The sequence below is a fragment of the Capricornis sumatraensis genome, chromosome 23 (genome assembly GCF_032405125.1).
Source record: "Capricornis sumatraensis isolate serow.1 chromosome 23, serow.2, whole genome shotgun sequence".
In the NCBI taxonomy this organism is placed as follows: domain Eukaryota; kingdom Metazoa; phylum Chordata; class Mammalia; order Artiodactyla; family Bovidae; genus Capricornis; species Capricornis sumatraensis.
Window position 1 is genome coordinate 35,151,897 of NC_091091.1, and position 24,247 is coordinate 35,176,143.

General features: G+C 41.6%; 1 protein-coding gene across 2 annotated transcripts in view; it reads right to left on the minus strand.

The window, feature by feature from the left end:
* Nucleotides 1-24,247, minus strand: part of ABLIM1 (actin binding LIM protein 1) — a 217,508-nt gene that overhangs the window by 129,449 nt on the left and 63,812 nt on the right. For both annotated transcript variants that reach the window (XM_068961482.1, XM_068961484.1), the window contains one exon: nt 4,087-4,270. In XM_068961482.1, the coding sequence (XP_068817583.1) occupies nt 4,087-4,270 (184 nt within the window). The remainder of the gene's footprint in view (nt 1-4,086; nt 4,271-24,247) is intronic.

The window sequence follows — 24,247 nt, forward strand, 5'->3', positions numbered from 1 at the left end:
AGTCTTGTCCGACTCTTTGTGACCCCATAGACTATACAGTCCATGGAATTCTCCAGGCCAGAATACTGGAGTGGGTAGCCTTTCCCTTCTCCAGGGGATCTTCCCAACCCAGGATTCAAACTGGGGTCTCCTGCATTGCAGGCGGATTCTTTACCAACTGTGCTATCATATCTGTTTAAAAATTAGTATTTGCTTCCTTTCAGAGATTATTTCCTTTCACATTAGACATTCATCAATAAATAACAGCACACTTTTTCAAAAACATTGCCTTCTGCAGGTATGTTATGTTTCTTCTCCTCCCAGCAGGCAGATAGCTTTAAAAAAGTAAGTCATTAATTAATAGCCATATGACAGTTTCCATGCCTGCTCACTTGCCATTGGCCAATTTGCCAATGATCTTCAACATGAATTTTCATATGTGTGATTCTGTCAATTAGGAAATTTAAAATTAATAAGCCAAACATCCTCACCCATCTGAGTCAGAAGGAAATTCAGGCTTCTGGACATTAATTTTATGTTCACAGGCACTTTAAGTTGCCCTTCATCACCTAACAGTTGGTAGTAAATCTGGGTTTAAAACAACTCCATAAATGTGCTTGGTGCCAGTTCTCGAGGAGAGTTTTAAGTCACACCCCCAAATTTTAGAAGTGCTGGGTTGAGGTGGTCTCCTGGTTCCATGTTATTTTCCATTGCTCAGATGAAGCCCAGAGAGGGTAAGTGACTTGCATGGATTGACCAACTAGGGAGAAACATGCCACAGGCATGGGTGGATGGTGTCCACCAACCCAGAACTTGCTGTCTCTTCAACAATCAAGGTCACACTCTGGTGGGTGCCAGCCAGCCTATCAATTCACACTCATCATTTAAAGCCAAACGAACCTCCAGCCTCCTCTGTAACAAGGCCATCAGGAAGTGAAGGGTCTGTTGACATAATAAGCACAGTTTCTTTGCCTCTGATCAGGGCCAGGGCCAGAAGGAGGCCAGCGAGGAACTCAGGATACAGCATTTAAGGAGGTCCCCACTCGCAGGAGGACCGCATGACCTGGGAGTGAGCACCCCCTTTAAAGTGTGCGCCCAGGCACCTCCCTGGCCTCATGCTAGTCCAGACCCTGTCTCTGATTTAGGCTTATATTTATAGACTTGAACCCCACACAGATCCACCATGGAACAAACCAGAGTCAGTTCTCAACAAGGGGCAAGGTGCTCTGAATTTTGAATTCTGTTATTTCATAAATGATCCCTTTTATTTTCCTAAGTGCTCCGCCTACATGGGTTCACTTCCTTCTGTTATTTGCATGAATGTTTGTGATAGAAAGAGAATTGGATTTAGAGTCTGAACATGTGAGTTCAAATATTGGCTTTGTGATGTGAAGGACTGGGAAAATCCCTTAGACTCTGGTTCTCAAAGTCACTCATCAGTAGGAATAGGAATTGCTGATTGACCTCACAGAATTGTTGAAAGGGTTAGATTAATTTCTACATGAACGTAATTGTAAGCTGTAAAGGTGGCCTCCCAAGCAGGAAGAATTGGTGTCATTAGGCAGCACCAGCAGCTTAGACCACCAGTAGCAGGCACCTCTCTGTTGGCTCAAACCTCCAGAGACAGGGCTATGGCTGATGAATGTTTGTCCATTGTTACCAACCTGAAGCAATGATCTCTCAGGGCCAAGATCAGGAAGGCTCTTAGAGTTTACCTGGGCCAGGGCCTTCTAAACTTTTAAAAAATTTTTTAACTGTAGGATAATTGCTTCATGATTTTGTGCTGGCTTCTGCCACACAATCACGTGAATCAGCCAGAAGCATGCATACATATGTGCCCTCCCTCTTGTACCTCCCCCACCCACGCCTCATCCCACCCCTCTAGGCTGTCACAGGGCACCCCACTGAGCTTCTTGTGTTAATACATAGAAACAGCTATTTTTAAAAAGACCCTTCCTAAGCTCCAACCTGGTCATCTGTAACAACCTAGAGGGGTGGGGTCAGCTGAAGTTGAGGGGTAGGAGGGAGGTTTAAGAGGGAGGGGACATATGTATACTTCGGCCAGATTTGAGTTGCTGTATGACACAAACCAATGTAACACTGTAAAGCAATTATCCTCCAATTAAGAAAAGAACAAAAGAGACCCTCCCTTGGGGATTCCAGTGACCACCCAGGTTTGGGGAATCACTATTATCTAGTTCACAGCCTCTCATCTTACAGACAAGACAACTGCCGTGGAAGAGTTAGCTCACAGAGGTCTCAAACCAGCCCAGGAAAGAGGATCAGAAACAGGGCTTCCCGAATGCCAGCCCAGGGTTCTCAGCCAGACTGTGGGCGGCAGCCTGAATAGGGAGAGGTCAAAAGGAAACTTTGCTGTTGATTAAATAGAGAAAAAATTCAGCTCATTAACCCAGAATTTTAAAATTATGACTTAAAAATACATAATTGAGAAATGACCTAATAGCTACAAAAAGTTACTAAAATAATTTGATTATGTATATTTCATCTAAATCTTATTATGATTCATCCAATGAGTATTATCCAGTTAATTAATTGTATAAAATCAAATTTACCCTTCTAGAGTTTACATTTCTCTGGCCTAAAAACAGGAAATACTGGAAAATAAAATGAACTGAACTACAGTTTTTACAAAGGCATAGCAAAATTGAACACATATGATCAACATCATACCAAAAGGCATGGAATTACTCGATCAGTATGGGTCAACTAGTTAAATTCCCTCTTTTCTCTGATTGACCATTTTAATCAAGCTGCTTTGTGCAATAATGATTTAACCTTGACTGATGATAGGTGCCAAGAGAGGAGGGGTTGACAGCTTTTCCCCCTGAAAGATCAGACTGTAATATTTTTTTAGACTGTGCAGATCATAAGGTTTCTATCTCAACTACTCTACCACTGTCACTTGGAAGCAGTCATAGACGATATATAAACAAATGGGCATGGCTGTGTTCCAATAAAACTTTATTTACAAAACAGGTCTAATTTGATCCTTGACACTGTTAGCTCTCCCTGGCTATAGAGCAAATGAGATAATTTTACACACCCACACCCACACATGTAAGAGCTGATACTTCCAAAGAAGCTTCATCTTTCCAAGTATTTATGCCATCTCCTCCCATGTTTCCACTGCTCAAAATGTCTCAAGACCTGGAGCTGCTTTCAGATTCGGCTCCCAGCCACTTAAGATCAGTCACACTATTTAGTGGAGGACATTCCATATAAAGTTTCCTAACTAAATGACTTTTTAACTAAGCCTGATAAAACAGTGTGAAAACAAAAACATCTAAAGATTCATTGGAAAAAATATATACAGAGAAATATATGATATCACTTATATGTAGAATCTAAAAAAAATGATGCAAATGAATTTATTTACAAAAACAGAAATAGGCTCAGACACATACAGAACAAACATGGTTATCAAAGGGGAAAGGAGAGGGGAAGGATAAATTAGGAGTTTGCAATTAGCAGATATAAACTACTGTATTATAAAATAGATAAACATAAAGATTTTACTGTACACCACAGGGAACTATATTCAATATCTTATAATAATCTATAATGGAAGAGAACATGAAAAATAATGCATATAATATAATTAATAAATATAGTATATATGTACAACATAAATAATACATATATTATATATATAAATATATGAAGAAAGTATGTTAGTCATTCAGTCATGTCCAACTCTTTGTGACCCCATGGACTGTATGTAGTCTAGCCTGCCAGGCTTCTCAGTCCATGGAATTCTCCAGGCAAGAATACTGTAGTGGGTTGCCATTTCCTTCTCCAGGGCATCTTCCTGACCCAGGGATTGAACCTGGGTCTCCCGCATCGCAGGCAGATTCTTTACCACCGGAGCCACCAGATAAATAATATTTATAATATATAGAGATATAACTGAAACATTTTGCTGTTTACCTGAAATTAACACAACATTATAAATCAACTATACATCAGTAAATATAATTTTTTAAAGGAAAAATGTTTTAAGACTAAGTACAACTCAAGACCAAAGCGCACATTCCAAGCTCTGATAGCAGAATCCAACACTTCCCTGTTGGTGGAAGCCACACCTACTTGCAGATCGTGCAGGCAAAGCAGTTGGGATGGTAGGTCTTGCCCAGGGCGGTCACCACCTCTCCTTCCACGAACTCCCCGCAGCCATGGCATCGTGTGCCATACATCCTCTGGTAGTCCAGGGTGCAGAGATACTCCCCGTTCTTTATGAAGAAGCCCCCTTGGGCCAGGTCACAGCCGCACACTGTGGACAGACAAGTTCACATCTGGTCACAAGCTGCCAAGCTACTGGGCAGCATCGCCTTCTACCACATGCTGCTAACTTACTCTATGATCTCAGCAGTATGGGGTTCGGGGTGGGGAAGACTGGTACAAAGAGCTATTTATTGTTGGGCTCCAAGTTCTCTCTTGCCTCCCTCCCCCTTTGTTTCCCTTCCCTTCGGGAGCTATGCAATATCTCATGCAAGTAAAATCCATTGGCTAGGTCTCAACAGTCTTTGCGATACAGCTAAGATTCAGAGATAATCAGTCTTTGATGGAAAGATACCTTTGGGTCACGCTGTCTCTAATAGGAACAAAACTGTCTCTGGCAGTGCTATTGAGGAAAGATAGACACTGCTTGCCCACACAACTGCTTGGTTTGGCCTAAACTATTACTGAGCTGAGTAATAAATTCCCACTCTACCAAAAGCAGGAGCTGAAATGTCCAGTGTCTATTTTTTCACACTCTGGAAATACTTTCCCATAGTCGTAAAACATTCAGGCATTTAAATTTCTCTTGGTGCAGCAAATAGGATAAGTCCATTATTTATATATTAAAGAGAGAGATAAAAATGAACAAGCCACAGAGGAAAGAAAAGGGACCATGTCCAAGATAAAACTGTCATTCCGGACCTCAGCACATGCAAAAGAGGCTGCTTTGCCGTGTCTGGATTTTGGCACCTCTTTCAAACCTGCGCAGCTGTGGAGCATGCAGATGGTGTGAAAAAGTAGGTCCTGAAACGCCAGGTCTGCATGTTCAGACAAGACCAGAGCAGGACTCAGCAGCTTGCCCAAAAATAAAGCCAAAGGCGGCTCCTGGGAGTAAAGACTTTCCATTGACAAATGACCGGGAAGTAACACCAAAGCTGGAAATCTCTGTTCTTAACCTCTGTATTCCCAGGGTTGGTTGACTCCTATACAATTCAGATCCTTAGGCAAAGAATCCAGGATTCATCTTGATTATTCCTGCCAGCAGCTGGAATAGGCTTTTAGCTGGGGTAAGGATGAACTGAATTCAGTCACTAAATAGTTTTCCTAAGGACCTGCTAGAACATATCCAGGGTTCCTCTGGTAAGTTCCCATGACCCATAAAAGCAACTAGTGTTGAGCACAGTAAGATTTTGATGGATTCGGATAGAAGCTTACACTCCCACCCCAGCTCGCAGTCTCTACTAACTGCAACTACTGAAGATATTCAAGGCAACACGGAAGCTACAACGAGCTTTCCACTGTGGGGTCATCTGTCTAAGTCCACACTCTACAGTTATGACCTTCTTCTTTGAAGTTTATCATCAAGTAACCCAAGATGATGGCCTGAGTCCATCGTGCTGAAAATGACCATACAAACTCTACTGTGATCACATTACCTGGAAACCAGCTTGTTTACCACCTGCAGCCTCCCTAACTTGCCAGTGCCCCCACTGTTTCCATTCCTGCCTTTTCCTACAAAATGAGTCCTGTGGGTCAAGGCAACTGAAGTTGGGACTAACCTCGCTCTAACTGCAAATTCCTTCAACAACAATAAACACAACCCTGAGGGGCACAGGACACCTCAGAGATTTTTCTTCAGTATTTTTCTATGTATTTTTTAAGTTTCACACAAGACGACAAGGCACTTTATGGGTAAGAGTCTTCAGCTTTACTCCTTTTGATTTGTAGAAACCTCTAACCATGGAATTTAATGTAAGGCTGGGAACCAATTTTTTAATTAAACTGAATCCACTTCAAATTTGGAGTCAAATAGACTCCTACCTATTTCACTCCTTAGTGGCATGAAGTAGTTCCAATGACTTAGTTGCTCTTTCAAACTCTTTGTCAAAACCATGACAGGTGACAAAATAATGCATTTGGACTGCTAATAATTTCCTTCAGTTTCTCCTCCGACCCCCTAAGGTAGACAGAATGTAAAAGTTCACAGATCCTTTATAAGAAGCTCTGGTGGCAACAGGCTCATCTTGTAGGGATGGCTTCAAAGCTAATTCTAAATGTTTTAGAAATCCCTGTACTCACCGCTTCCTTAGGGTATCTTTCCAGGCTCTCTAGTTCACATGCTTTTGTGAAATTGACATATGCTCTCCTTTAATAATAAAGTCTTAGTTTGTGTGAACATAATATAGCCTTAAAAGTGATTTTGTAATTACTGTTGAGAGATGCCAAACTGCAATGAAACTGCGCCCTTTGCAGTTTGATTTGGCTTGGTCCTTAAATTCAAGGCAGTGGCTCAAATGTGCTTACCAAACTGTACCATTGTTTCTGGTGGTTTATACCCAAGGAAACTAGCATTTGAAAACAGACTCACAGAGGCAAGGGGCATGAAAGGCATACACAGCGAGTAGTGGGAGGGAAGGTCTATGCTGCTCAGACCTGAAAGTACTTAACAACACACTACATTTCCGAAGAATGGACTAGTTGGGAGGTAATCTCCTACCTTTCCCTCTCACTTCTCCAGGTGTACTCGCCTGTCCCTCCCCCTCCTTCTCCTCCTCACACCTTCTCGGTCTCCTTGGGCACACCCTTACAGGCACGTAACTCCCATGGACATCACCTTCTTCCTCTAAAATATAAGGCCTCCGTGGAAACACGGCTTCCCAGGTGGCGCTAGTGGTAAGGAACCCGCCTGCCAACGCAGGACACAAGAGACGCAAGTTCGATCCCTGTGTCGGGAAGACCCCCTGGAGGAGGGCACGGCAACCCACTCCAGTACTCTTGCCTAGAGAATCCCAAGGACAGAGGAGCCTGGAGGGCTACAGTCCGTGGCGTCACCAAGAGTGGGACGCAGCTTAAGTGACTTAGCACGCACACGCACTTTGGAAACAGATCTCATCCACTCTTAGAGCTTCAACTATGACCGCAAAGGATTCTCAAATCAATGTCTGTGTGACATCTTCCCCAACCTGGGCACAGACAGCACACTTATCTGAACACAGCATCATCCAAATGAACTCTATTCTCTCAGCTTCTCTGCCATCTCTTCTAAAACGTTCCACTAGTCCCTCTTCCAATAAAATGGTAGCGCTATGCATTCTCCCACTCTTAAACCCAAATTTTCAACTGGTGACTAAATCCAATGTGTTTTCCCAAGAAAACATTTGTTTGATCCATCCCCTCCTCTGCCTTCTTACCACCTCTACTCAGATCCTGGCCTTTAGTATCTCTTGTACAAAAACAGTTTTATTATAACAGTATTTGTACTGGCAGAAAAAAAAGAAACAAACAAACCTGGGAATAACTCAACTTTCCATCAGTAGAGCAGGAGTTGGATAAATTATGATATATCCAGTCTGTGGAGACTTTTTTTTTTGTAATAGGTCAGATCAATATCTGTAACCTAGAGGTCTGTCCATGATATATTGTTAAAAGAGAAAATTTCACAAAGAACTTCAACTATACCATTTTTCAAAAGTCTACTTATGTTTTTACAAACAAGGAAAAGTGAGTTAACACAAACATAGGATTGTTAATGGGTTATCTCAGCAGGATGAATAACTATTCACTTTTTATTCACATACCTATGTGTCAGCTCACTTTTAAAAATTATTTAATTTTGCTAAACACACATAACATAGAATGGACCATCTTAACCATTTTTAAGTATACAGTTCAAGTGAGATTCAGCACATTCACCTAGCTGTGTAGCCATCATCCCCATGTATCCACAGGACACCTTTCATCCTGCAAAACTGAAACTCTAGATCCATAGAACAGTAACTCCCTATTCTCCCTCCCTCCCCCAGTCCCCTGGAAACTGCCACTCTAGCTTCTATCTCTATGATTTTGACTGCCCTTGGTGTCCCATATAAGGAGAAACTCACTTTATAATATGCTAAGAAAAATTCAAAAAGCAGAGACATTACTTTGCCAACTAAGGTCCGTCTAGTCAAGGCTATGGTTTTTCCAGTGGTCATGTATGGATGTGAGAGTTGGACTGTGAAGAAGGCTGAGCGCCGAAGAATTCATGCTTTTGAACTGTGGTGTTGGAGAAGACTCTTGAGAGTCCTTTGGACTGCAAGGAGATCCAACCGGTCCATTCTGAAGGAGATCAGCCCTGGGATTTCTTTGGAAGGAATGATGCTAAAGCTGAAACTCCAGTACTTTGGCCACCTCATGAGAAGAGTTGACTCACTGGAAAAGACTCTGATGCTGGGAGGGATTGGGGGCAGGAGGAGAAGGGGACAACAGAGGATGAGATGGCTGGATGGCATCACGGACTTGATGGACGCGAGTCTGAGTGAACTCTGGGAGTTGGTGATGGACAGGGAGGCCTGGCGTGCTGCAATTCATGAGGTTGCAAAGAGTTGGACACGACTGAGCAACTGAACTGAACTGAAGAAAAATTATCAAAAACATGTCCAAAAGGTGAAGGAAAGAAGCAGCTTCTCCAGTGTCATGCTGGAATTTTAACAGCTCACACAGAATTATTTCATGACCCAAGGCACTGGATCTGTGTTTGACAAGATCTTTACCTGGGTTCAATCCGTGGGTTGGAAAGATCCCCTGGAGGAGGGAGAGGCTACCCACTCCAGTATCCTGGCCTGGAGAATTTCATGGACTGTATAGTCCATGGGGTCGAAAAGAGTCGGACATGACTGAGTGACTTTCACTTTCATTTTACTGCTAATTAAAAGCCCAGACTTTGAAAGTTAACTCTGACTTGTAGGTTCTTGTCCAGTAGATGTGCAGATGATTTCGGTCCAGGTTTACGATCCCGTTCCCTGGTAGACGGCTAATCAGTTTTATATTTAACCCGGGCGCCTTATCCTACATCCTCTTTTTCTTTTCTCCTTTGGCCTCACTGCGCGGCATATGGGATCTTAGTTCCCCCAGGGATCGAACCCACGTACCCTGCATTGGAAGCACAGATCTTTAATCACTGGATCGCTAGAGAAGTCCCTGACATCCGTTCTTGAACACCTTTAAGCCCATTCCTCTGGTTCTCCTTTGAGCTGGCTTTACATTCTACTAGTTCCCTCATTGGACTTCCCTGGTGGGAGTTGACTAAACCTCTGGTTAATCTTCGTTCTATATTGGTGTGAGAGTCATATATTTAACTTTTTGAAAATTACACGTTCACAAAGTGTCATTAACCGAAAATGAAAACCAAAAATTAACCAAAAATATCTAAAGGTAAATTATATAAAAATTTTTAAAGGTGGGAGGGGTGCTTCCCTGGTGGCTCAGTGGTAAAGAATTCTCCTGCTAATGCAAGAGACATGGATTCGATCCCTGATCCAGGAGGATTCCACATGCTGAGGAGCAACTAAGCCCATGTGCCTCAACTGTTGAGACTGGGAACCTCAGCTGCTAAAGCCTGCACGCCCTAGAGCCCGCGCTCCTCAACAAGAGAAGACACTCCAATGAGAAACCTGAGCACCTCAACTATTAGCCCACGCAGCAGTGATGACCCAGCATGGCCAAAAATAAATTAAAAAAAAATTTTTTTTAACTAGAGTTTAAAAATAGAAGTCACTGTTAAAAAAAAGTTTTTATAGTTCAATCTGTTTATATCAATGACTTAGCAAATACTTTTAACTGGTGGCACAAAGCAAAACTTCAAAACTTCCCATTCAAATGACCACACAATCCCAATTAGGTCGAACTTCAGTAGGCTATCTTTAGGTTTTTACCTTTGGATCTCTATTTGTCTCTCCTTTGATTAAAAGTTAGCATATGCCCAGGGAAAAGAATAGATTCCTTTCATTACAAAAAAAAAAAGGGCTGCCAGTGAAAGAGAATTAATTGCTTTCTTCTTGATGATCAATTATTTAACACATGTCCCACTCAAGGCCTGCCTGAATCTTGCCTCCTCTGTTATCACTAAAGCACAGCCACAAACAGTCATAGGCCTTGTAAAAGTTACACTCTTGAATTCATTCTCTACATAGCAATGAATACCAGTAACTAGTTAAGTAGGAACATGTACATCAAAGCAATTTAATATAAAAGTTGTGAAATTAATAACAGCACATTTTAAAATCTTATATGTTAAAAAAAAAAAAAAAAACTTAACAGGAGCTTGCCTGTGTTGTAAAAATACCACAGAACAGGAAGCGCACCAAGCACGGAGGTGTCAGATTAAGGGGGAAAACAGTGTCGTATTTTAGTGGCACGAATAGGGTTGTAGTAGCAATTATTTCTTCAACTTTCTAAAAACAGAAGTTACGTTTTAGGTTGCAACAAAACTCATTTCAGAGACATTCCATCTGTCAGCTAGTTCGTACTGCCAGAAATTTAGGAGCATAGGTAATACTTCAAACTCCGACCAAAGGTTGCTTGGAGGTGAAACACGAGACATCTTCTTCATCTAGATCAGGAGATTGGGCATCTCTGCTGGTCTCATTGTCGTTTTAATGAATTCATCAGAATGAGAGAGGGAGGGATGTCAAATCAACACTTTCAATTTAGCTTTGAGCAACGTTAAGAATTCTTGCTGGGGGCCAGGAGCCTAAGGTGGGTTCTTTCTTGCCTTTTCTAGGGCAGGCGCTGGCTTTGTGGTTTGGCACTTTGCCAGCCCGTCAGCTCATCACAGCTCTTCTGAATCTGCCCCAGGGAAGTGGAGGCCCTGCATGGCAGGACCTGGGTTTCACCCGCTCATTTCAGGGATTAAGGACCATGTGCTTTCTGCCCCTGCCTTCCTTCCTCCCCCCTTCCCTCTCTCTCTCTCTTCTTTCTTATTTTTTACATTATCTATTTTTCATTTTTTCTTTCAGTTACATTGATACAATTCACACACTCCACCATATAAGTTTAAGGTGTACAGCATAGTGATTTGACTGACATACATCATGAAATGTCTATCACAATAAGTTTAGTGAACATCCTATCTCTTATATAGATATAAAACTAAAGAAAGACATTTTTTTCTTGCGATGAGAACTCTTTACTCTTTTAACAACTTTCATATACAACACACTGCCATGTTGATTATATTTATCATGTTATATTACATCACTGGGCTTCCCTTGTTATTCAGCAGTAAAGATCCACCTGCTAATGCAGGAGATGTGGGTTTGATCCCTGGATCGGGAAGATCCCCTGGAGAAGGAAATGGCAACCCACTCCAGCATTCTTGCCTGGGAAATCCCATGGACAGAGGAGCTTGGTGGGCTATATTCCATGAGGTCACACAGAGTTGGACATGACTTAGTAACTGAGCGTGCATGCACGCACGTACATTGCATCACTAATATTTGTCTTATATCTGAGAGGCTGTACCTTTCGAGTGCCTTCGTCCAATTCCCCCCCACCCCTTCCCTCCCCTCTGGTAATCACAAACCTCATCTCTTTCTCTATGAATGTGTTTGTTTCTGAAGCACAACAGACTTACAACACTATCTTAGTTCCTGGTACACAACACTGTGATTCGATATTTCTATACATTTCAAAACAATCATCACAATAAGTCTAGTTACAATCTGTCACCACACAAACATATTACATAATTTTTGACTATATTCCCCACACTGTACATTTCATACTGGTGACTCATTTATTTTGCAACTGAAAGTTTGTAACTCAGTCTCCTTCACCTATTTATCTTTTCCCCTTCAACCCTCCCCACTAGCAACCACCTGTTTGTTCTCTGTATCTATTTATGACTGTTTGTTTTGTTATCTGCTATTTGTTCATTTGTTTTGTTTTTAGATTCCATGTAAAAGTGGAGTCATACAATATTTGTTTTCTCTGACTTATTTTGCTTTGCATAATGCTCTCAAAGTCCATCCACATTGTCACAAATGGCAAGATTTCAGTCTTTTTATGGCCAAGTAATATTCCACTGTACATCTATGTACCACACCTTCCTTACCCATTTATCTATTAATGGGCATTTAGGTTACTTCTATATCTTGGCTACTGTAAGTGCTGCTGCAATGAAAAGGGTACATGTATCTTTTCTTTTTTTAATTGAAGTATAGTTGATTTACAACACTGTATTAATTATTGCTATACAGCAAAGTAATTCAGTTATGAGTTCATGTATCTTTTCTAATTAATGTGTTGGTTTCTTCAGATAAATACCCAGGAATAGGATTACTGGATTGTATGGTAGATCTATTGTTAATTTTTTGAGGAATCTCCATATTATTTTCCATAGTAGTCACACAATTTACATTCCCATCAACAGTGTACAGAGGTTCCCTTTCTCCACAATCTAAAAGGGCTCTGTGCTCTAGAAGTTCTACTTTACAGGTGAAAACCCTGCTCTGCCTCCCCTGGGCCAGCACTGCCTCCTCCTAGGCTGCCCTGTGCAGGAGCAGGGGGGTGGGATAGACATAGGGTACGGAATTCTCAAACTCCTCATGGGTGGATTTGCACCACACTCTTCCTCCATCTTCTACTCAAGCTAAATTTTTAAAATAGATTATTTCACCTAAGATGTTATTCTATTCATCTCCTCAAACCCTTTCTTCATAGAAAATCCAAAGGCAGACTTTGACATAGCATCCTGTCAAGCCACCTCCAATGCTACCTTACAGTGTGGGATCTCACTGAATCAGACTTTGCCCTGAAATCCAGAGCAGTGTGTTTGAAAGTACCATGCACTGTAGCTCCAAAGTATGACATGCTGTAGCCCAGAGCTCAAAATAGCTGAACAGAGACTCATAAACAATAATGAGAGGGGGCAGCTTTCACCAAAAATAACTATTAGCTAATGCATCATCCTGGAAGCAAATACTAAGCCTCAAAACATATTTAAAGAGCTTTTCACGCTCATTTCTAAATGTGCCTCAAAATCTATGATTTTCCTGGGAAAAAAGTTAGGAGTCCAACTAAATGACAAAATGAGACCCCAAGGTCAGGCATTTGAGGTGTGGTATTAATTCAGAGCTTGAATTTACAATAATAACAAAAGAGATTTGATTGAAAAGGAATCAATAGGACCCTCTTTTATAAATAAAATCTTCAACTACATAGTAAGTTTATTTTTAATGCTTATCATAGAAATTCATGTGCAAATGACATTAATTATAACCAGCTCAAGTAACAAAGACATCATCCAGAATAATACCTCTCACTCAATGTATTATTTTGTTTTTGTTTGGGTCCGTAACACAAAACAAGTATCAAAGTCTTCTCTGATAGCATAGATTACTTAATAAGCAGGAAGTACCATGTATAAATGCTGAAAATGTACACAAGGAAGAAATGAAAGGCTGGCCAGATTTAATAGGGCCTTGCTTATCCCGGGTAAAACTACCTCAAGTAAGCCACCCATTGGAATTCTGGGCCCACAGGTAAATTTTCAGGTATATTCTGTCCTTTCCCTTTCCCTGTTTCAGTCCCCAGAAAAAGTTGGGGGGAATGAATCTTTGCCTTTTACAAGCTCCCAGACCCCAAGGACTCAGCCTCAGTGAGAGTTCTGTGTGCCTATAAGCTGACCCTCTAGGAAATATAAAAAGGTAAGGATGCATTGCTATTTTTACCAGCAACCACAATAAGTAATTAGCATCTGGCTTCTCCCACTCAATCTATCCTGCTCACATCCTCTAAATTAACATGGTAAACGCCCTCCTTCACTCTGAAAACACTTTGATCTTGCATTGAAGGTTCTGGCATCTACCAAACATTCATCTGACTCTTCCTGACCATCAGTGCTTTATTCCAGCCAAACTGATCCTCCCCCCATGCCTGATAGACACCTCCTCCCACCTCCTGCCAATGCCCTTGACAACCCCAACCAGCCTCCCTGGCCCCACTCAGGTTCTACCTTGTGATGAAGCTGCTGGCTTCTTCCAGTCCTGTCTGGCTCTGCTTTCTCAAGGCTCTGAACAATGATTAACATTTGATTCTTAATCTGTGTTACTTTAAACTGCCACCAGGATTTTCTCCTTATCTCAATCACAAACTTATTGAAGGCAAAACCCACTTCTTATCACGATACTTAGAAAGATGGAAACTTATTATTGTCCCTTTCCACCTATTCATAGCGCTTTAAACCAGGCTGGCATCCGGACTGTGTGGGTGGAGCCAAGTTGTTCTGGCACAGAATAAAGAGAGCCAGTAATCCTGCCTTTGCTTCTGAAAGTACCTAGGTGGCATCAAGATAGCGGTGCCAAGGTAGCAACTCCACCCTCTCTCAACTTCTTCAGTCTCCTGAGACTCTTCCTTCACAATTGAAATTGACTACAACTCAACAACTCTAGAGATCATTTTAATTCGCAAGTGTAGGGTCAGACTATGCTCTGCTTTGTGCTCAGTAATAATCAAAAAGGTCTTGATCACAGAGAATAAGACTGCAACTGGTTAAGTGCTCCATGATTTGAGGTGCATGACAGGAAACTAGAATGAGATTACAGGGTAGCAATAAGAGTAATCCTGTCTCTAAGAGAGAACATCTGAGTGGGGAAAAAAGTAGATGGAATTGGGATTATACCAAAGAAAAACAGGGCAGGGTAATAATGGCCTTTAAGTGTATGGCAGGTTATTTTAAGGAAATAAATAATCAGCTCTTTTCCATCTAAAGGAGAAATGGGGAACGTTTGCTTTACATGTATCAAGAGATGTAGGTTAGATAAGCTTATAGCTATCACTATAGAGGTGATTACAAATGAGAACAAGCTCCTGAAAGACACTATCTTACATCTATGATTTAAAATATTTATGGCAGGTGAGGTGAGATATTAGTTGCTCTTTGCATGTCTGACTCTTTGCAACCCCATGGACTGTAGCCTGCCAGGCTCCTCTGTCCACAGAGTTCCCCAGGCAAGAATACTGGAGTGGGTTGCCATGCTCTTCTCCAGGGGATCTTCCCGACCAAGGCATTGAACCTGGATCTCCTGCATTTCAGGCAGTTTTGTGTTTTTGTTTGTTTGTTTGTTTTTGTTTGTTTTTTACCGTTTGAGCCACCAGGGAAGCTATTTATGGTAGAATAAATGACTTTCCCATTTAGGACAGAAGGGGACTTATCCTTTTGAATATAGACAAGGTGATAATGTGACTTTCCTGACCTGTACACCTACATCAAATCACAGGGATTACAGGGCAATGAAAAAAAGCATCAAATTTATTATTTTACCAACACCTTAAGTTCCATTTTGGAAATAAGATATAAACATAAAGAGTTAGTTCTTATAGCATATACATTATATAATACAATTTTACTTTAAAAAAACTACCTAAACACAGAAAACTCTTAATCTGTATATTCAATTCACCCACCCCTCAATTTTCATTCACTTTACTCCACAAAATCTTTGCATTTTATAAATACACATATTCTATGTAGAATGTCCTGATCTGGTAAACATTCTATAAACCCTAGGATGACAAAACTGGTATGCTTTTTCCCAAGCCCTTTCACTGAACCCAATCTTTAATTCTTGAAAGGTACATTGTAATTCATTGGCATAAGTAGAAGCTGTAACCTGAATTTTCTAATAGTTTTAGATAAACATGAAAAATAATTTTGATATTCATGGGCTACCTTCATGCATTGAACGTTACAGAGGATAATGGACTTTTAGAAGCTATCAAAAGATAGCATTTTTGACACCCTCTAACTATTACAGTCTAACACATGGTTAAGACTCACATTGCAAAGTGGCAACAGTCTCTATTAAGACATAATTCTGTACAAGGATTTCTGCCAATGCTATTTGGAGAGATGAGCTCACATGATCTGATTTTTTTAAACTTCCACAGACATTATCTAATGTTCAGAAATCTTTCTAAAACTATGTGGCTATGAATAACATATAACTCTAGTTCCATTTTTGAAATGAAATAGTTACTCTAATCAATGTTTAAAATGCCATCTTTCAAATGACAATAGGAATGTTACCGCTCCACTCATTTCTGGCAGGAAACTTGCCTGCCCAAATGAAGGCCAGTGTCAACTCCAGCTACATCCCTGTCTCTACCGCTTTGAATAAGGCAGCCCCGACCCCTGACCACAACTAGCATTCTCTTTTCAGTCCTGGGAAGATTTATGATGTTTTTATTGAGCATCTGTGCTTTATCATACCTTGCCCCCTTCTTGGTAACATCCCCAGGCCATTCAGCTCTACGTGTTCTCTACAGCCTCAGACTCGCTGCACCTGTGCTCTGGACCACTCACCTACACCTGTCCTGCTACTAGCCGTGGCTCCTCCTGTAAGCACATGCTTGCCAGCAGACCACATGCTCTTCAGGGGTAGATACCACGTTATAAACACATATCTTTCCAGCCTCCACAGCCCACCATGGTGAATGGAGAGATGACAGATGCTCTATCAACATTTCACATGGTAAACATTTGAAGGTCATCAATTGTCCATATTCCCAGGTTGATTTATGCAAAAACATTAAGTGACTTTTAGTAAGAAAAGAATTCAAATCTGCTCTTAAGAATAATGAAGTCCATTTAGTTGACTTTTCGTACAAGGAGAAATTAAGTAGTTATTATATTTTCATCCTTTACAGACTAGAAGAGAAGTTTGAGCTGCCCTCCCTTCCCAGAGAGGTGGAGGTGGGGTAGGGAATCATTTCCTGACCACCTGTCCATCTCCCCACCACAAACACACTGAGAGATCCTTCTGTTACAAGCTTATTTTCACTGGGGCTGATCTTTTTATTTTCTCTGTATTGCACCAATGACAGTTGGTAAGTCATAGTTTTATGATTATTTCAGTGTCTGATTAATATCCTGTCTTAATGCCTTCAGGCTGCTGTAACAAAATACCACAGACTGGGTGGTTTATAAACAATAGAAATTTATTTTTCACAGTTCTAGAGATTGTGAAGTCTAAGGTGAAGTTGCCAGCTGATTCAGTGTCTGGTGAGAGCCTGCTTCTTGGTTCAGACAGCAGTCTTCTCACTGGGTTCTCGTGGCACAAGGGATGAAGGAGCTTTTGGGGTCTCTTAAAAAGGCACTAACCCCATTCACAAGGCCTCCACCCTCATGACATCAGTTCGCTTCAGTTGCTCAGTCGTGTCCGACTCTTTGCGACCCCATGAATCACAGCACCCCATGAATCACAGGCCTCCCTGTCCCATCACCAACTCCCAGAGTTCACTCAAACTCATGTCCATCGAGTCAGTGATGCCATCCAGTCATCTCATCCTCTGTCGTCCCCTTCTCCTCATGCCCCCAATCCCTCCCAGCATCAGAGTCTTTTCCAGTGACTCAACTCTTCGCATGAGGTGGCCAAAGTACTGGAGTTTCAACTTTAGCATCAGTCCTTCCAATGAACACCCGGTACTGGTCTCCTTTAGAATGGACTGGTTGGATCTCCTTGCAGTCCAAGGGACTCTCAAGAGTCTTCTCCAACACCACAGTTCAAAAGGATCAATTCTTCAGTGCTCAGCTTTCTTCACAGTCCAACTCTCACATCCATACATGACCACTGGAAAAACCATAGCCTTGACTAGACGGACCATTGTTGGCAAAGTAATATCTCTGCTTTTCAATATGCTATCTAGGTTGGTCATAACTTGCCTTCCAAGGAGTTGGCGTCTTTTAATTTCATGGCTACAGTCACCATCTGCAGTGATTTTGGAGCCCCCCAAAATAAAGTCTGACACTGTTTCCACTGTTTCCCCATCTATTTCCCATGAAGTGATGGGACCAAATGCCATGATCTTTGTTTTCTGAATGTTGATCTTTAAGCCAACTTTTTCACTCTCCTCTTTCACTTTCATCAAGAGGCTTTTAGTTCCTCTTCACTCTCTGCCATAACGGTGGTGTCATCTGCATATCTGAGGTTATTGATATTTCTCTCAGCAATCTCGATTCCAACTTGTGCTTCTTCCAGTCCAGCATTTCTCTTGAGGTACTCTACATATAAGTTAAATAAGCAGGGTGACAATATACAGCCTTGACGTACTCCTTTTCCTATTTGGAACCAGTCTGTTGTTCCATGTCCAGTTCTAACTGTTGCTTCCTGACCTGCATATAGGTTTCTCAAGAGGCAGGTCAGGTGGTCTGGTATTCCCATCTCTTGAAGAATTTTCCACAGTTTAATGTGATCCACACAGTCAAAGGCTTTGGCATAGTCAATAAAGCAGAAATAGATGTTTTTCTGGAACTCTCTTGCTTTTTCCATGATCTAGCAGATGTTGGCAATTTGATCTCTGGTTCCTCTGACTTTTTTAAAACCAGCTTGAACATCTGAAGTTCACGTTTCACGTATTGTTGAAGCCTGGCTTGGAGAATTTTGAGCATTACTTTACTAGCATGTGAGATGAGAGCAATTGTGTGGTAATTTGAGCATTCTTTGGCATTGCCTTTCTTTGAGATTGGAATGAAAACTAACCTTTTCCAGTCCTGTGGCCACTGCTGAGTTTTCCAAGTTTGCTGGCATATTGAGTGCAGCACTTTCACAGCATCATCTTTCAGGATCTGAAATAGCTCAACTAGAATTCCATCACCTCCACTAGCTTTGTTCATAGTGATGCTTTCTAAGGCCCACTTGACTTCACATTCCAGGATGTCTGGCTCTAGGTGAGTGATCACACCATCTTGATTATCTGGGTTGTGAAGATCTTTTTTGTACAGTTCTGTGTATTCTTGCCACCTCTTCTTAATATCTTCTGCTTCTGTTAGGTTCATACCATTTCTGTCCTTTATCAAGTCCATCTTTGCATGAAATGTTACCTTAGTATCTCTAATTTTCTTGAAGAGATCTCTAGTCTTTCCCATTCTGTTGTTTTCCTCTATTTCTTTGCATTGATTGCAGAGGAAGGCTTTCTTATCTCTCCTTGCTATTCTTTGGAACTCTGCATTCAGATGCTTATATCTTTCCTTTTCTCCTTTGCTTTTGCTTCTCTTCTTTTCACAGCTATTTGTAAGGCCTCCTCAGATAGCCATTTTGCTTTTTTGCATTTCTTTTCCATGGGGATCGTCTTGATCCCTGTCTCCTGTACAATGTCACGAACCTCCGTCCATAGTTGATCAGGCACTCTAGTCCTTTAATATCACCTTCCAAAGGCCATATTTCCTAATACCATTAGGGATTAGGTTTCAAAATATGAATTTGGGGGGAACACAAGCAAACAGTCTATGATATATCTCTATGAAGGCAGAGATCATCTCTAACTTATACATATAGCTTGATTGTGTATGACTTATTCTTGAGCACCATGGCACTTGAAAAAAAATATTTGTGGGGCCCCAAGCGGAGAAACCGCTATGGTCATAAGAGTAACATGCTAAGCTTGGGCTTAAAGAAAACACACGCATTGCGGTTAGAAGCCAAGATGGCGCCTGCAGGAAGGAGTGAAGGCGTGGTCTATATTGTTTGTCAAAATTTTTGACTGGCCCTCTTGATTTCCGTGGACAACGCATGATCACCATAGACCCCTGTCATGATGTAAGCGCGTGGTAATTTGACCTTTAACTTGATTGGTAGAACTATGTAAATTCCCTTGCAAAAACCCCCCTGCTTGCCTTTATAAACCAAGAGCTTACAACAATAAAGCGGAACTGCTCAGACAGAACCCCTGTCGCGTCTGATTGTCTCTCGCTTGCCGGGGGGGGGGCTGGGTTGGCGGACAGCAGGTTCACCTCTCCTCAGGACCCCTCCGCCTTGCTGAGGGAAGTTCCACGGCCTCTCTCTTTTTGCGGCACGCCCCCCACAAATATTTGTTGAATAAACAAATGTTACCATTTATCCTCAGAATTTATAGTACACCCTATAGGCTAGCCAGGGTTTTCATCATTCATAATCATTTGACTTCAGTCTTCTGCTTTGCACTTGTGGATGCTGACAAACTGTGCAACAGGGAATTCTAGACCCTTGCTTCTTTTGCCCCATTCAGAATTTCTAAGACATATCTCAATATCATGACTTTTTCCATCTCCATATTACTAGTCAGGTATGTTTAGAACATAAAATTTTATATCTACTTTTTAGTGGAGCACTTCCTACCTAAATTCTATATTTAATGAAGCTGCTCTAAAGAAAAGCCCAATTCCTGGGAACCTCATCGGCTGTGAAAGACCATGACCAGAGAATCCTTATCTGGATGGTTCCCAACAGGCTACTAATATACTCCTGCCCCCGCCCATCATCACACCCCCAATTCCAAGCCCATGTGTAACACAGCAGTGGTCATCAAATTTGGTGAGCTGGTTGAAAATGCTAGACCCTGATCACCAACATGCTGATCAGGGAGACCGGGGTGAGACCAGGAAACGGAATCATTCACCAGCATCAGAGCTACTCTGGTAGGTGCTTCTTGGACCACACTTAATCAACTCTGCCCTAAATGCTTTTATAAGTTTAATGCCTCTCCAGGTAGCTGCGTACTATACACATATCTCCTGATAATTAATACATCATAGGAGATTCTCCCTACTTCTCACTAAAGGTTCAATGAATAAAGAGAATCTCCGAGTTTTAGAAGCTTCCAGGCACAGCAGAAAAGCAATTACTGGCTCTTAGGTCCACTGTAAACACTCTTTCCTGGAGGGAAAGTAGGACCCACTCAGTTGCCCTGCACAGCTATTTGAGGCAGATGATGGGAACCCAGTGGGGACCTACAGGGAAAGGCTAAGGACAAATTTGAATGCCAATGCCAGAATGTCACCTCACAAATGTCACTTCCATCATGGAGAAAGATGACTCAAATCTCTCTGCCTGGGTTTAAGGTGGATTAGAAGGTTTCAGGGTACTTATCTCATTTGGGAATTGGTTGATCTTATCAACCAAGGAAGAATTCCAAAAGGAATCCTACTTTTTCCCTCTAGCTTTCACTCAGTAGATAATACCACTTTAGTGTGTGTGGTTAGTCGCTCAGTTATGTCTGACTCTTTGAGACCCCAAGGACTGTAGCCCGAGAGGCTCCTCTGTCCATGGGGATCTCCAGGCAAGAATACTGGACTGGGTTGCCATGCTATCCTCCAGGGGATCTTCTCAACTCAGAGATTGAACTCAGGTCTCTTGCATTGCAGGCAGATTCTTTACTGTCTGAGCCACCAAGGAAGCCCAGTACCTTTCTAGACACTATCAAATTCCCTCTCAGATTAAATCAAAGAAAAAGAAATGACCAAGGTAGAGTCAATTCTTACAGGATACTTTTCAAACTGCAACCAAAATTTACTAACTGAATCTAATTAGTGGCAGGCAAATCTCACCATAGAAGTTTAAAAGTTGAACTACATTTACCTAAGTGCAGTTTTTCTTCTTGAAGGCAAAAGAAGAAGGGAGTGACAGGATGAGATGGTTAGACAACATCATCAACTCAATGGACATGAATTTGAGCAAACTCCAGGAGATCGCAAAGGACAGAGAAGCCTGGCGTGCTGCAGTCTATGAGGTTGCAAAGAGTTGGACATGACTTAGTGACTGAACAAGTTTTTCTTATTTAGTAAATGGCATGATTATAATATGGTATAACATTTGAGTCCCAAGACCACACTAAAAACATCCCTATCACTTCAGATGCAATCCAAGCCCACTACCAGAATCAGTGTTTCCCAAACTTTTCCAATTTCACTCATGTTACCACCTTCACTATTTTTTTTTTTTGTCGTAGTTTTTGAACTATCTATTTTGTTTCCTTTGTTGTTATTTAGTCACAGTCATGTCCGACTCTTGTGATAAAACAATGTTCCAGAAGGATTTAGGTGATGATGGCAATTGTTGTTTGGTTGCTCAACCCCATAGATTGTAGCCTGCCAGGCCCTTTCTGTCCATGAGATTCCCCAGGCAAGAATACTGGAGTGGGTTGCCATTTCCTTTTCCAGGGGATCTTCCTGACTCAGGCATAGAACCTGCATCTCCTGCATTGGCATCCAATTCTTTACCACTGAGCCACCAGATAAGCCCATGCCTTTAAAAAAAAAATCAGCTCTCTCTTAACAACTATAATTATTTTCAAAGGCAAAAACCATAAATCAAAACTTCCAGGAGGGCCACTTCCCCTCTATATAAAGTATCTATAGAAGTAAATAATTAAATAATGCAATTCAATTTGAGCTTTGATATCATTTCCTGAACAAGGCCCTGGGGCTGACAGCTATTCTCTCTTTGTTATAAAGATCTTCCGCTTCATGAAATTAGAAGGTTGCAAAAGGAATGAAGAAAGAATAGTTCTTCACTGTATGAGAGAAATGCTGTGCCTGAGAACCAAAAATAATTTTCTCCTTCCCACACTTAAAAAGACATTGATTGAAGTCAAATCTGGGTGACCCAGATTTAATAATTTGGAAATAATAATCTGTAATTAGTATCAATCAGTGATAAACATTTCATTCACTCTTTCAACAATTATTATTGAGTGCTTAATGTAAGCTAGGTTTTTGTCTAAAGGCTGCTATACAAACCCTGTTGGTGCCTAGCAGAGGGAGACAGGCCACAAATAAACACTACATAACTTAAACTGTATATAAACATATATATACGTAAACACACAGATATACATACACACATCTATACATGACAGATAGTGCCAAAGATGATCTCAATGATACGCGACATTTGAGAAGAGATCCCAGGTAAGTGGGGGAGGACACCAGGCACATACCTAGATGAAAAGCTCCTCAAGCAAAAGAAACAGTAAGTGGAAAGGTCTGGAGGTTGTTCAATGCTCGGTTTAAGAATGATCAAGCAGGCCAGGGTCACTCAGCAGAGTGAGCCAGAGAGAAAGTGGTAGGAGATGAGGACAAGGAGTAACGATGGGGAGGGGCTTTGGGGGTCACATTAAGGCTTTTGGACTTCATTCTGAAAGATGAAGGAATTCTTTGGAAAAGGTGACAGGATCTGGCTTTATTTTTAAAGATCACCTTGGCTACTGCATTAAGAACAATCTGCAGTAGGGGTAAAAGCAGATGCCAGGAGGCCTGACACCATTATTAATCCAGGCAAGATGTGGTGGCAGCTTGGAGCAGGAGCATTATCTTTGGGATGGTGTAAATGGCCAGATTTTTTATATACTATGAAGATAGGGCTGAAGGGATTTGTTGGTGGAATATTTGTGCCATGTGAAAGAAAAACAGAAGTCAAAATCACTCTAAAGTTCTCAGCCTAAGCAACTGGGAAGATCCCCTGGAGGAGGGCATGGCAACCCACTCCAGTAGTCTTGCCTGGAGAATCCCCATGGACAGAGGAGCCTGGCAGGCTACAGTCCATAAAGTCACAAAGAATTGGACAGGACTGAAGCAACTTAGCATGCACGCAACTGGGAGGAAGGTCTTGACAACGGCTGAAACGAAAAGACTGGAGAAGGAATGGGGATGGTGCTAGTAACCAAATAATCCATTACTAGTTAGGTTTGAGAGGCCAACCGGAGATGCTGAGAAGGCTTTTGAAGACACCAGTTTGAACCACAGGGCAGAACTTTGGAGTTGGTCATTTTCAGGGCACAGATGTTACTTCTAAACCGTGAGACTGGATGAAATCACTAGAAAGCAGACACACAGATGAGGTCTGAGCATGTGGCACTTCAAGGTTTCAGGGTCAGGATGTGAAAAGAACCAGCAATAGGATAGGTTCAATGCTTGCTTTAAAAATGATTGAGGAACATTTCAGTTTTCTCCCCTCCTCTATGATATAAACATTCCCATAACCTTTGCTAAATAAATCATTTTTCTTAGAAGATGTGCTCTTCCTTCATTAAGCTAGGTGAAACTCAGCATTTCCTTTCTCGAAATATAAGCTATCATTGGACTTCCCTGGTGGTCTAATGGTTGAGAATCTGCCCATCGAGCAGGGGACACAGGTTCAATACCTGGTCTGGAAGGATCCTGCATGTCACGGGGCAACTAAGCCCGTGTGCCAGAGCTACCGAGTCCAAGCTCTAGAGCCCTCAAGCCACAAAAAGAGAAGCCACCTCAGTGAGAAGCCCTAGGGCCACAACCAGAGAGTAGCCCCCACTAGTCCCAATTAGAGAAAGAGCACACACCCAGCAACCAAGACCCAAGGAAGACAAAAATAAAATTTTTTAAAATATATTTAAAAAAAAAGCTTTCACGGACATGAAACTCAGAATTCTCAAGAACTATAAAAAATTTGAGATTTTACCTGCAAGCTGGAAAGTTAGC